Below are 12,656 nucleotides of genomic sequence, written 5' to 3' on the forward strand. Positions count from 1 at the left end.
AAGTATTTTTCCATTTTATGGTAAATAGTTTGCCCTGTTCCTGTTAGCAAGTTCCATAAGAATTCTTTTCCCTGTAATCTAATGTACAACTTGATGTTGAGCTGATACCCTAGAACTTAGCTCTGTATACCATTCCGAAGGTAACCATTTAGTTATCCCTTACTTGATGAGAATATTATCCTTGACTTCTGCCAAAGTGTAACCATAGAACATTTATACTTTACATGATATTATGGCATATTTAGATAAGCAGAAGGAAATATTACCTAAAGATAACCTAGAGGAGAGGGTCTGTTTCAGATGTAGAGGGATGTTGGCATAGGAACCAAAGGAATAATCCAGTCATAAAAAAATTTCAAATGGGAATTAGAGACACCCTTCAGTGTAGTTAAGGTTTAAATCATCCTTCGAATCGGATTAGCAGGGCAAACAGTGAATTAGTTCTAAGTTGGAGTTTGATCAGCATTAAAGACCAGTTAAGACAGTATTGTCCACAGCACCTGTTTGACCTACTTAGCCCATTTTGACCTTGGTGCTTAGGCATTGTCATTACAGAGAGAGTTGTTGAATTTATAGTTGCAAATGAGATTAGCTGGTTATTAGGTCTTAAAGGGAGAAAAAGAAAACTAGAAACTAGTTTGGTTTTTTCATCGTAGAAACCATGAGCAGTCTGAAGAGGGTAAGGAAAAGTGTTCAAATGGCATGCTGAAATAGTGAATTAAAGTTGGAGAGGTAAGAATGGAATTATGGATGCCTGTTGTGGTGGTTTACCTCCAGCCAGCAGCTAAGCCCCACGCAGCCACTCAGTGGCTGGTATGGGGGAGAGAATTGGAAGGGTAAAAGTGAGAAAATTTTGGGTTGAGATAAAGACAGCTTAATAAGAAAAAAAAAGGGGGGGGTGGAAGGCAAGAATAAAGGAAAACAAAACCAAGAAACAGAAGTGATGCAAAAAAAGCAATAGCTCACCACCAGGCAACTGATGCCCAGCCAGTCCCCAAGCAACAGCAGGTAAACTCCCCTCTTCTCCTCCCCAGCTTTATATGCTGAGCTTCACGTCATATGGTATGGAATAGCCCTTGGGTCAGCTGTCCCAGCCGTGTCCCCTCCCGACTTCTTGTGCACCCCCAGCCTACTCGCTGGTGGGGTGGGGTGAGAAGCAGAAAAGGCCTTGACTCTGTGTGAGCACTGCTCAGCAGTAACTAAAACATCCCTGTATTGTCAACACTGTTTCCAGCACAAATCTAAAACACAGCGCCATACAAACTACTATGAAGAAAATTAACTCTATCCCAGCCAAAACCAGTACATCTGTATAACAAAGGTCTTAGACTTGGAAAAAATTAGGAGATTTCTTTGAAATAATGATGGTCTGTACAAGTGTAGGTGAAATGGAAAATTATGTTGAAACTACTGTACGTGACTCATTTTACCTGCTGTGGTGGGTTGACCCTCGCTGGATGCCAGGTGCCCACCAAAGCTGCTCTATCACTCCCTTCCTCAGCTGGACAGGGGAGAGAAAATATAACAAAAGTCTCATGGTTGAGATAAGGGCAAGGAGAGATCACTCACCAGTTATTGTCACAGGCAAAACAGGCTCAACTTGGGGAAAGTAGTTTAATTTATTACTAATCAAATCAGAGTAAGGTAATGAGAAAATAAAAACTAAATCTTAAAACACCTTCTCCCCACCCCTCCTTTCTTCCCAGGCTCAACTTTACTCCCGAGTTCTCTGCCTCCTCCTCCTCAGCGGCGCAGGGGGACAAGGAGTGGGGGTTGCGGTCAGTTCATGACACGTCTCTGCCGCTCCTTCCTCCTCGGGGGAGGACTCCTCACACTCTTCCCCTGCTCCAGCATGGGGTCCCTCCATGGGAGAGTCCTCCACGAACTTCTCCAGTGTGAGTCCTTCCCACGGGCTGCAGTTCTTCACGGACTCCAGTGCTCCAGTGTGGGGGGTCCCTTCAGTGCTGCAGTGCTCCAGTGTGGGGGGTCCCTTCCATGGGGTGCAGTCCTTCAGGAACAGACTGCTCCAGCGTGGGTCCCCCGTGGGGTCACAAGTCCTGCAAGCAAACCTGCTCCAGCGTGAGCTCCTCTCTCCACGGGGCCGCAGGTCCTGCCAGGCGTCTGCTCCAGCATGGGCTTCCCACGGGGTCACAGTCTCCTTCAGGCATCCACCTGCTGCAGCATGGGGTCCTCCGTGGGCTGCAGGTGGATATCTGCTCCACCGTGGACCTCCATGGGCTGCAGGGGGACAGCCTGCCTCACCATGGCCTTCACCACAGGCTGCAGGGGAATCTCTGCTCTGGCGCCTGGACCACCTCCTCCCTCTCCTTCACAGACCTTGGTGTCTGCAGGGTTGTTTCTCTCACGTATTCTCACTCCTCTCTCTGTCTGCAGTTTCTATTGCGCAGGTTTTTTTCCCCCTTCTTAAATACGTTATCCCAGAGGCACTACCACTGTCACCGATTGGCTCGGCCTTGGCCAGCAGCGGGTCCGTCTTGGACATGGGAGAAGCTTCTAGCAGCTTCTCACAGGAGCCACCCCTGTAGCCCCCCTGATACCAAAACCTTGCCACGCAAACCCAATACAACTGCTTTGTGAAACAGTTGAGACATCATCCTTTCAGTGCCGTAGAATTATCTGAGCTATTTTACACAGTAATTCTGTGTTTACATCCCAGATAATGCAGAGAAAGACTCTGGAAGCTGTAGTCCTTTTCTGTAGTCTTCTTGCCCTGTTCCCAGCATCTTGCATCCTCTCTTACTCTTCCTTCCCAAAATGAATGGTGATGGTGAGAAAATAAGCTTTTCCAGCTCTTGGATCCTCTCCTTTGTGGTTTTGGGTGTGTGTTTTGGAGAGGGAGAGAGCAAAACAAGGAGGCAGCTGTATGATTTGAAGCCTAGCTTCATCTCCCTTTTGTAGCTAATCTTTAGTTTTGCAGGGATTGCTTTTTCCTATATAAGATAATGTATCAATCAGTGTTTTGGTTCATCTGTCATTAACAGATTACTAATCTAGCGTGAGAATTGTTAGTTACCTTTGTTATAATCTGTTTTTCTGATAATTGAATTTTTCTGTGCTTCCTACTGGATATGGTTGTTACATGATGATGCAATTATACCGTGATTAACTTGTGTTTTGGTTTGGAGAGCAGAGGGAGCAATCAGACAGTAAAGGAAAATAGGTTTTCTCTGTTCTCAAGGGTAAAAGTAAAGTTTGCTGTCTACCTCATTCATAGTAATGGTATCATACCATGTGCTTATCTGCCATTTAAAATATTTTAGTCTCCTAAAATATTGTCAGTTACTATAAGAACCTTTCTTTTTATTTAACAAAGGGTATAAAATCCATACTTTCACATTAATAGACTGATGTGGTGCTGCTCAAAATGGTAGTAACATTTAATTAGTGACACTTGCATAAGCTTTTGCCTTTTAATTGTAGTATACTTCCTTCAATTACAAAAATTTCCATTTTCTGTTATGAATTGTTGTGACCTATTCTGAAGACAATCTCTTGTAGTATTTTAAGAAAGAATAGTGATAATTTGTTAGAATATCAGCAGCACAATGAGGGCTCTAAGCAGCTCTGATTAGATTTTTTTTTTTTTTAATTATTTTTGTAATCTTTGCAGGTACTGCTATAGTTTACAAAGCAGAGAATAAATTCAGAGATAATCTGATGTAGCATCAGGATGACAACTAGCTGGGTTTGATACATTCTTTTAGTTCAGGAATAAAACCAGTTAGTGCAAAGCAGAACCACCGTTTCTGATCTTTCTTTTCCTGAATGTTATTTTATGTTTGTCTGTTTGCTACGGACTGTCTTTGTTCGTGCAGTGCTTTCAGCTCAAGAAATCTGCTTAGGCATACAGTTTAACCACTGTTTTGGATCCTGTAAAGTGATTAGGGTGTCTGAACGCTCACCTACTGTCACATCTGCTTTAAGTAGTGCATATTTGCAGTACTTAAAGAATATTTGCACTTAGGACACGTGCTGTCTTTTACTGGAAAAATACTGTTGTTCATGGAGAAAGGGAGAGGGTGGGGAGCTGAGAACCGCCTTACTTGTACTTCCTTAAGCAATTTTCACACTAATTCAGTACTCACAACTGTTTCTGTTCTGAACAATGAACAAGTTCCACTATAATTTGCACCTTCCCTAAGGGGGAGTAGTTAGCCTCAGGGAGTTAGCATTCCAGTGGCGTGGTGCAGGCTGAGAAGGGCAACCAGAATTGAATATGAAGTGGAGCTTCGCATTCTGTTGCTTTATTCATAGCAATAGTCTGAAATAATTCTTTTTCTAGATTTGTTTGTTGTTCTTTTCTTTCTCCTAGCCAAAGTATAAAATAACTTGTAAATGCACAAATCTTTGTGTTGTCAATAGAGTAGTTAAATCCTGTACCTAAGTGACCTTAAGTAAAACCGTTAAATAAACTATTGTGTTCCTTTCAGGTTATTAAAATCTGATAAAATTGTAAACTGAAATTTGTGTTATAACAAGTTGACAATTACTGTTTTATCTTGAATTGAAATATCATATTTTGTCATATCAAATACCATAAAATGGGTTATAATCTTGAATTATAATTTAAATATAAAACAAATGGTTGTTAGCATGACTTAAGTTCCAGTTTTATAACTAAGCGGTTTCTGAATTTGTGTGTTAATCATTTTAATCAGAAATTTAATATCTAAAAAAAGAGCATTTAAAGGAGTCACTCAAACTAATTCAAGTTCAGTAAGAGATGATTTCTACTTTCGTGTTGAGTATCTGGCCCCCACCTTTTTGGAGATACTTTAACACCTTGTGTAATTTTACAGGCAAAATTTGTTAACATTTCATTGCCATTATTAATGGGATTACTCTCTGAGTAGAGCATTAGGACTCCCTTAGTTTCTGTAGTCTACTGTGTTTCATTCTGTGTTCAAAGTAGTTGGGTATTGGGTGAGAATCTGCTCAGTTTGGTTGCTTTAGTTAGAAACTTTGAACTCAGAAGCCATTCTGCAGTTGTATCTGTTGGTTGGTAATGTTGTTTGTTGGACAGACTTCAGAACATCTCAGGGAGGCGAGTTCCTGTGTGTGAATGCTAAGGTGGGAGGTAAAATAATGAAGGGTATGAAGGTGCTGGAAGGGAGGAAGAGAGTTTCTTTTCCTTCCTGTTGGTCAGGAATTTGTCTTCAAGCGAGTAAATGGATCAAGCATCATAACCTGGTAGGAAGGCTTTCCTGAAACACTGCTGACTATAAGACTTCTTGTTGTTGTTATTGTTACTTATTGAGGAGTATTAAATATCTGGGATATGGTATTATTTTCATGTTTTAGCTAGTCCTGGATAACACAGATTTGAACCACTTTGGACTAGCTGTTTTTGGATGAACCACTGACCTGCTAACCTCTGGGTTTTACTGGCGGTAAACAGGAGCATCAGTCATATCAGAAATAAGACTTAGATTTTAGTTTGACATGCACTCCTTATGTTCATTTTTCTTCATGTTGAGCAAGAAATGTTTATTACTAAACATATTTGATACTAGTGATTTGTGATAAAATATCAAACTTGGGAACCTGTGTTGTGTAAGTGAATCAGTATGACTGTGTGAAATGCTAAATGAGGGGTTTGAAATGACTGTGTGAAACGCTAAAGACACAGACTAAGTGTGCTTTTGCTTCGTGGGGGCTTAGTTAGAAATATTAAATTCTTTTTTTTGTCAGAATCAATCCATGCCACTAGTTTAAAGCTTATGCACAACAATCCAAGTAAAGTGTTGGTTTTAGTTGATTGTGGCTTTGCATGTTTGAGCAGGATTTGACATTAGAATGGATTTCCTGAGGTGATTTCTTAAAACATGTATATATATTCATACTTGATCCTGTACATTTTATTTCAAGAATGTATTCCTACAACATTGGAAATCCTAGTCTTTATGGGATTTCCTATGATGTAAGTGTGCTAAATAACTAGAGAATACAAACAAAAGTACTCTTGAAATTGAAGATGTTTCCTAAAATTAGTTTCAGTACTTTAAAATTACTCTTAAAATGTATTGTAAAAAATTACTTAGAATGTCTTGTCAACAGCATTAAACTATCAGTCCTTCTGTTTTTAATATATTTTAAAATAGTATGAAATAGAGGTGCTACAGACTTTTTTCCTCTCCTCTAGTCATTACTGTGGTGTCTAACACTGTTTAAAACCAAAGATAATTATTAGTCATCAAGGTTTCATGTAAGAATCAGCAATGCTGGTTTCTTTATTGTTTTTCTGTATAATCCACATTTAACAAGCAGTATATCCTTTATTGATAGATTAATAGTTTTACAAATGCTTGCGTTTTCCTTGTTATTTCTATGTACGTGAGCTGTGAAAAGAGCTTGCCAATGTCTTGCCGGAAACATTCTAGGGATGTGGTGTTTAGCTGACATGACTGGATGCAAATTCAAGTATTAAGTTGTGAATATAGATTCATAACGTAATTTTGATATAGTTTGCAACCAGTGCAGGTGAAGAGTAAAAGCTCTTATGAAAGTGCTTATAAACATGTATTTTCTGTTTTAAACTATTCCTGGTTTCAAATGTTTGCTAGTTTTGCTATAGGTTTGCTTTCCAATCATTTTCAGTTATTTAATTTTATATTTGTGGTTTTGATACCATTTCCATAACTATGCCTTTGTTTCATTTTACAGAGGAAATAAAGGCTGAAACAGAAAAGCAAAGGTATGTGATAGTTCATCGTATTGAGTGATAGTGCTTTTAACTTCTTAAAATGTGTACCATACTTATTTTGCATTGGGAATACGGGCTCTCTCTGAAAAGCATTTTCAATGTATTTTGTAAGGTTGGTGGTATCTGGAAATGTGCTAAAAGTGCTCGTTCTCTGACTGGCTGTTAGGGTGCAAGGCATGGGGCCTGGGAGTAGATGCAAAAGATAGCTTAGAGGGAGCAGGCTGATACTGTCTGGCCAGGGAGGGTAGGAATGGGGATCAAGATTAGAAAAGGTCTTTGTGGGTGGCACAGAAAGAAAGTATTGGTGGAGGGGCCTGAGCTTAAAAGGCTCTTGAAGTGGGTTCAGAGGAGGCAGAAGAGCCTGGAATGCAAATAAAAGGCTTGAACTGTGAGCGAGGAAGGGGAGGAGGTTGGGGTGAGGAAGTGGGAACAGGTAGAGAAAACCAGTGTAATTTGAAAAGGTAGTGTCTGGAAAGGACCTTGTTAGGGAATAGGTGTAGATTTCTGGAAGCAGTTCCTCTGCAAGTGAAGGTAGAAGCCAAAATTGACATTGACTCTTCCACTATCAACAAGTACATCTTTAAGTATTGGTAAACTGTGGAATCCATTATTAGTATTTAATTACATGTTCCACAGGATCTTCTTCCTCATTCAGTGTACATTGCTAACCATGAGTCAGGGCTGCATGGTGAAGACTGTTTATACCACTTGTTGAAAGAATCCGATCAGTGGGTGAAACTGATGGTGAAAGTGCTCTTATGGCTTAAGCACATGAGTGCTGCTTGGGGACCTGTGTTCTGCCCTGTAACTGAATTTCTGGTTTAGGCAAATCATTTAAACCACAGCTGTCAAAATTGCCTGCTAATGGTTTTTGTTTGGTCTCCTGGGTGTTTGAGGTGAAATCTACAAGTTTTGGTTTGGAAAATGTAAGCACTTCTAGCTGGAAAGGAAGCCATCTTTGTTTCAGAAGATGTGAAGGACAATATCAAATATGCTGAACAATTTAGTCTTGCAGCTTATCAAATTGGGCACATAAAAATTAGTGGATGCAGCTGACTGAGTCACTGTGCTTCAGTTTCCACCAGCAAAATAAAGTCAATACCATCAGCTCATAGTAAGGTTGTAAAAATAAATTTAGTATTTGTGTGGTGTTCAGAAAATGTTGCACCAAGCACCACAAGACAGTCTCAGACAAAGTAATAATGTGGTTTTATAACGGGTTTTACTTAGAGTAGTATAAAAAAAGCAGAAGTCCACATTGTGAAGCTTCATAAGAAAAAAATGCTTAACGTTAAATATGCAGTGAGGGATATTTGTGCTGGGCACTGAATAAGGAAAAGTAATATCTGATCCTGTAGTTAAATACCATGCTAAAACTAATGAGAGCACTGATTTATACAAGCATGGTTCAGCCGTTTCTGAACTTTGGGTGCTTAAATTCTGTCCTGTTAATATCTGAAGTTGTGATTTTTTTGGGGCATAACGTGCATGTCTTACCTGCCTGTGTACATTTTCTAAATAGATTTTGATTTCTTCAGTTCTGTCTTTGACAGTAGCCTTTTGCTGCTATGAAGGCATTGCTGGTCTTGGAAACTGTGAATGGATTTGCCCTATTCTTACTGTAGAGTCAAATTTTTTAGATGCAGTAGAAAATACTGTTTTTCTAGGCCTTAGAATAGAGAAACCTCTTAGTTTATCAAATTATTTTCAGCTTCTTATTTCTGTAATTGAGATTTGAATATCCTAACAAGGGACTTATAATAATAATTCTTTAAATTTTTCCAGTCCCTGTTCAAGGAAACTGATCTCACAGTTAACCTAGAATGCATTGAACAATAGATCATTTCCACCTCCCAGAAATTTTGCATGGAAAACTGCTTCTTTTGTTTTGTTGTTTGTTCAGTTTTTAAACAGAACTGATGTTTGGTAGTGGGGCGGAGGGGAATGGAATAGAAAAGGACAGGCTGATTTATGTAACCATTATACAGCAAATGCTGCCAAAATTATTTTTGAAATTCTTTGTTTGATACATACCTTAGCCTGTTTCTATGGCTGATACGTAAATATCAGCATATTTCATAATTCTCGTGCTTGGTAGATCCCTTGGTGGAAGAAAGTTTTGTTAGGGACAGTTTCTGGTTTCACAGTCTGCTGGGAAAAAAAAAAACCAGCTGAAGTAATTTCTTCACTGACATTAAGAAGAAAAGACCTTTTGGGTTTCTCTTCTCCGCTCTCCCTGCTATCCCCTTCCCTTCCATCATCAGCAAGGTGATGAGCTTTTTGAGTGATCTTTCCAGAGACAAATGGAGCATCATCTTCTGTATTTATTATTTTGGGCATTTTTTAATAGCTTTCAATTAAGAGAAGCTTCAGGCTTCTGCAGTTGCTTGCTGTGGCATGGATTCTTCATTTTTGGAATCTCATCGTGGCTTGCTCCTTGTTTCTGAAAAATTCTGGTTTTATTTCTGGAGTGCTTTTTTAACCTAATTTTAATGATTTCAATAGACATAATCACTAGATGAAGAACAGTCTTGTCATAAGACGTCAGCAAGAGATGCCACCCTTCCATTCCTCAGAGAAAAGCTTTTTTTAGGCATTTCAGAGAGGTTTAAGAACATAGAAGAAACATGTAGTTCCTCTGCAACTTACCTGCTTTGGGTTTTGTCCAAAACAGCTCTGTTTCCAGCAAAACAATATTGGGCAATAAATAAAGTTATGCATCCAACAGATAAATAAACCTCTGCTCTTCTTCAGGAAAAAAATAAGTAGGGATAAATCCTTAAACCTTCAAAAGACAAGTTACTTAGTAGAAAGTAGAATCTTAACTCTAATTATTCACTATTAAGACTTAGAATTTAGGTGCCCTTTTTAAGCAGCTTAAACAAGGAGGGCTGTTTGAATGTGGTGCCAAACATCTTCTCAAGGACAATCCATCTTGCTCCTTGAAAAGCTGAAATTGATAATTTATCATATTGGTTAGTTTAAGGCTTTCTTCATGATGTGTGGGACTGCATTCATTCTTTGGATTTATAATAAAGTCTTAGCAGTTCATTCTTGTACTTCAGCAACATGAAAAACGTGTATTTTCTACCATCTGCATTCCTTGAAGCATCTGATTTAATTTGCAACAAATGCATAGGGCTTGGATTTGAAATTAGTTGTTCTGTAAAGATCTATTTGAATTACTGCAAGAATTTTGTAATCCTTCACTACAGAATACGAAGTTATGCTGTTGTTTTCTTTTTTTTTCTTGTACTGCTTACCAAGTCTGTGTAAGACAGTGTAGTTTACCTTTTATGTAAAGATACGTATGTGTGCACAGAAAGGGTCAGGAATGCTTTATATAAAGGTGATGAGCTGTTCTGTGAAATGAAAAATCCGAACATCTTGCTTTGAGTCAAAGGCAAACTACATTGATGCACACAAATTAGTGAAAAATTACACATTCTTAATTGTCCTTTTTAGCTAAGTATTAATGAGCATGCCGTTTCTAAAGGTGCTGTAAGCAATAAGACTTCAACAGCTAATGATTTTCTCAAATTTTGTACAGTTAGTCATTTCAGATAGATTGCCCAAGTGAGATACATTGGTAACCATGGACCTCTTAAATTTTGTGGTGTCATCTGAAGCAAAGATAGAGCAAAGTTTTGAGCGTTTTTTTGTTGGTGTTTTTTTGTTTGTTTGTGTGTTTTTCCCCTGAGTAGGTCCAGGATTGAAGTTCAGATACTTCAGTTGATCTCCAAAATGGATGTACTTTCTCTAAAGTACTGAACCAAATTCATGTCATAATACAGTAGTTACGTAGTTCTTAACTTTCAGGGTCATTAAAATTTTTTGCAAGCTGTATTTTTATCTGTTCTAGTAGTAACAGACTAGACTTCTCTCAAAGTTATTTAATGTGGAAATGATACTCAATAGATTTCCCTTCTTCCCCTCTGCCTTCACCAACCAAGTAAGGGGAGTCTTTTCCTATTTTCAGAGGAGACAAGTCTTTATGCCTTCAAACCGGCAGGGACCACTGAGTATCTACTTAGTGTGCAAATGGGTCAATTTGCCTGATCCATAAAGGAGACAGATGAGGTATAAAAGCTGTTAAGAAGACCATATTACTGTTGTGTTAACTTCACAGAAGTTACTCTTTCCTAATGTTAATTTTCTTGATATCTTACCTCATTCATAAACATTGTGGTGGTGAGAACTATTTGTCTGATCGCTTACAGCATTCTAATACAATCATTCTGTTTAGTCCCCCTCATGGAGAAGCAAAGCCTGGTTCAAGCACTCTTCCACCTGTGAAATCAAAGACAAGCTTCATTGAAGCGGACAAATACTTCCTACCATTTGAATTGGCATGCCAGTCGAAGTGCCCCAGGATTGTCAGTACATCTTTAGATTGTTTACAGGTCTGTATGAAGATAAGCTTTAACTGTCAACTATAAAGTTCTGTTGGTTTGGAGGGGAAGTACAGTTGTATGTAACAATGTCATTGCTTTTGTATTATTTTACTTTATTGCACACACAACCAAATTGAATATATTTCTCACAAAAAGTGAATGTATGTCTTATTTATTATGTAGTGCATGTATGTGTTTATTTGTGTATATATGCATTGCCACGGTTACATGTTTGGATCAATTTTATTATGTTAGTGTACAACTACCTATTTTCATGTGTATATCTCTGTGTTGAACTAACACAGCAAGTATAGCATTATCAAATTCATTTTATGCTATTTGTAATTGCAGTAAAATATTTTCAATTTGAGATGTCTGCTCTCTAAACTTATAGGCTCCTGTAACGTTTTCAAAACAGATTCTACAGCATGGAATTTAGCCATTCGCTTCTCCTGAGCAGCCCAACAGTGAACTCAATATATTTACATTCACAGGCACACGCATGCCTGGCATGCCATCGCACTATGATGCCTTGCTACTCTGTGTATTTTTTAAGTAGGTGGGCCATGGAGATTTACAAATACTCTCATGCCTGAAGTGGTCGGAAGAGGATTTTGTTAATTTTGTAATAAATTCCATTTCAAAGTATCAAAGACCTAGGGAGAGAAAGGGATAATAGAACACTTAAACAGAAGTCTATCTAGTAGCTTAAATAGAAAGCATTTGCAGCTGGTTTATCTGGTATTAAAAACATTTGTGTGCTGACTGCATATGAAGACTTGTGTGATGTGAGTTAGTTTTTAGAATCCTGTTTGTTTTAAAACATTGCTAGCTGATGAACAAAAGCTTTAATGTTAAGCTTGCTGAAAAACTTTGTATTGTAGTTGCTGAGTGAAAATTTAATAAATCTTCAGGACATGTAAAAAAAAAAAATCCTTGGTGTTTTATGAGACTTGGGGTAAAATGTACTGTTTTAATTATTCTGCCAAGTTAGAGCTATCAAGTGTATTTATTTATTATAACAAAAAAGCTGACTTATTTTTTAAGCTGTTATTTATGTGTGGTTTTTTTCTCCTCTCCAGAAACTTATAGCATATGGGCACTTGACAGGGAATGCTCCAGACAGTACAGCTCCAGGCAAAAAATTAATTGATAGAATTATTGAGACGATATGTGGCTGTTTTCAAGGCCCTCAAACAGACGAAGGGGTTCAGCTACAAATAATAAAGGTAATATGATTAATACTTCCAGTATTTATAGTGGTGACAGGAGGAAGACACACATGGCCTCAGAGTGCAAAAGCAGAAGTGTTTAATTTGTAAATGTAATAGTAATTTGAAAATATTTTCTTGATCCTGTTTCTTTGAGATGGAAACTCCCTATTTTATGCTCCTTTCCCTGCTCTCTCCCATTGCATTTTGGGTGAATTCATGGTTGTGACCTGAAGTCTTGTGCACAGACCACTGGGTGAAACTTCATTCCCAGCAGATCAGTGGAGCTCTCTAATTGTGAGGAATTACTATGAAATAATTCTGCAC

The 12,656-nt window shown here is 38.3% G+C and overlaps 1 protein-coding gene across 1 annotated transcript in view; it reads left to right on the forward strand.

The window, feature by feature from the left end:
• The window catches only part of ARFGEF1 (ARF guanine nucleotide exchange factor 1), a 98,367-nt gene that overhangs the window by 25,997 nt on the left and 59,714 nt on the right, over window positions 1-12,656 (forward strand). The window contains exons 2-4 of the mRNA XM_072852378.1: window positions 6,685-6,715; window positions 10,971-11,127; window positions 12,201-12,347. Coding sequence (XP_072708479.1) covers window positions 6,685-6,715; window positions 10,971-11,127; window positions 12,201-12,347 — 335 coding nt within the window. The remainder of the gene's footprint in view (window positions 1-6,684; window positions 6,716-10,970; window positions 11,128-12,200; window positions 12,348-12,656) is intronic.

Source organism: Ciconia boyciana, chromosome 2 (genome assembly GCF_034638445.1).
Source record: "Ciconia boyciana chromosome 2, ASM3463844v1, whole genome shotgun sequence".
Classification (NCBI taxonomy): Eukaryota; Metazoa; Chordata; class Aves; order Ciconiiformes; family Ciconiidae; genus Ciconia; species Ciconia boyciana.